This window comes from Habropoda laboriosa, unplaced genomic scaffold (genome assembly GCF_001263275.1).
Source record: "Habropoda laboriosa isolate 0110345459 unplaced genomic scaffold, ASM126327v1 scaffold34, whole genome shotgun sequence".
Lineage (NCBI taxonomy): Eukaryota > Metazoa > Arthropoda > Insecta > Hymenoptera > Apidae > Habropoda > Habropoda laboriosa.
Window position 1 is genome coordinate 1196805 of NW_017100142.1, and position 1096 is coordinate 1197900.

Here is a 1096-nt window from a genome sequence, read left to right on the forward strand (position 1 = left end):
TTTCGCCTTCCCTTCCAAAACGAGTCTCTCGTCGTCTCTTGTCTCTTCTTCACGCGATACATACCTGTCCGCTACGTATAGTAGGTTCCGGTTCGTCTATCGATATCATCCAACTATGTGCATATGCAGGTCGAGCCAAGCGAACCGAAGCGAGGGAGTTGCCTCCTAGGGATTGACTAATCGCTTCTCGTTTACGCGAACCAGACGGAATTTCAAGTTTGCCGCTACGCTGTGTAAACGTGGCTGGTGTTACTTGGCCTGTTTCAGACCCGTTGGCTCGCATCGTCGAGGAATGGCGCGAGGAGGAGGAGGAACGACGCGCCGGTTTTCCACGCTAATCGGCGAAACGGCGGCGAGCTAGAGGCCGCGATCGTTGGCTGATTCACTCGCGAAATGGACCCGTTCTCACCGTCCTCGTGATCCAACGAGCAGAGAGCAACTTTTCATTTTCGACGCGATTCCCGATCGTCACCGCCGCCGCGCATCATGTTCGGGACGAAACTGCGCACCTGGATGGAGGCGCATATCGTGCGATCGAAAAAGAAGAAGGACCGAAAGAAAGGGGAGAAGGGGTTCGACTCTAACTGCAACTCGCCGAGAAATCACGGCCCGACCAGATCTCCCGCGTTGCATCAAGTGAGTACCGATTCCATCTCCGCTCGATCTCGATTCGAGAAAACATTTTCTATATCAGACACGCCGCGCCGCGCCGGACAGATCCGTCCCGTTTTCCTCTTCGTTCTCCTCTCGAGTCGAGATGAGAGCTGGTAGAGTGGGTGGCGGAGCGACCGAACAAGTCCTCTCTTTCTGGCTAGCTCGTTTTCCTCTAGCGACAGGCCCTGGCTATCCAATTAGCCGATACCGAGCCAGCCGGCTCTTCTTCCTACTCCCACACCCCGCTCTTTCTATCTCCCAACTCGAGCGCGATCTTACACGCGTCAGTTCCTCCGCTTCTACCACCACCAGGAACGGTAGAAATGATTCGATTACCGTTCGATTCTCCGTTGGCAGGTTCACCCGGTAGACTCGCCGGCGAAGAACGTGGACGGAATTCGATTGCACGGAGAGGGTGGCGGCCGGTGCGGTGGCGGCGGTG

General features: G+C 56.1%; 1 protein-coding gene across 1 annotated transcript in view; it reads left to right on the forward strand.

The window, feature by feature from the left end:
- Nucleotides 1–486: 486 nt before the first annotated feature.
- Nucleotides 487–1096, forward strand: part of LOC108571878 — a 3995-nt gene continuing 3385 nt past the window's right edge. The window contains exons 1-2 of the mRNA XM_017934042.1: nt 487–636; nt 1012–1093. Coding sequence (XP_017789531.1) covers nt 487–636; nt 1012–1093 — 232 coding nt within the window. The remainder of the gene's footprint in view (nt 637–1011; nt 1094–1096) is intronic.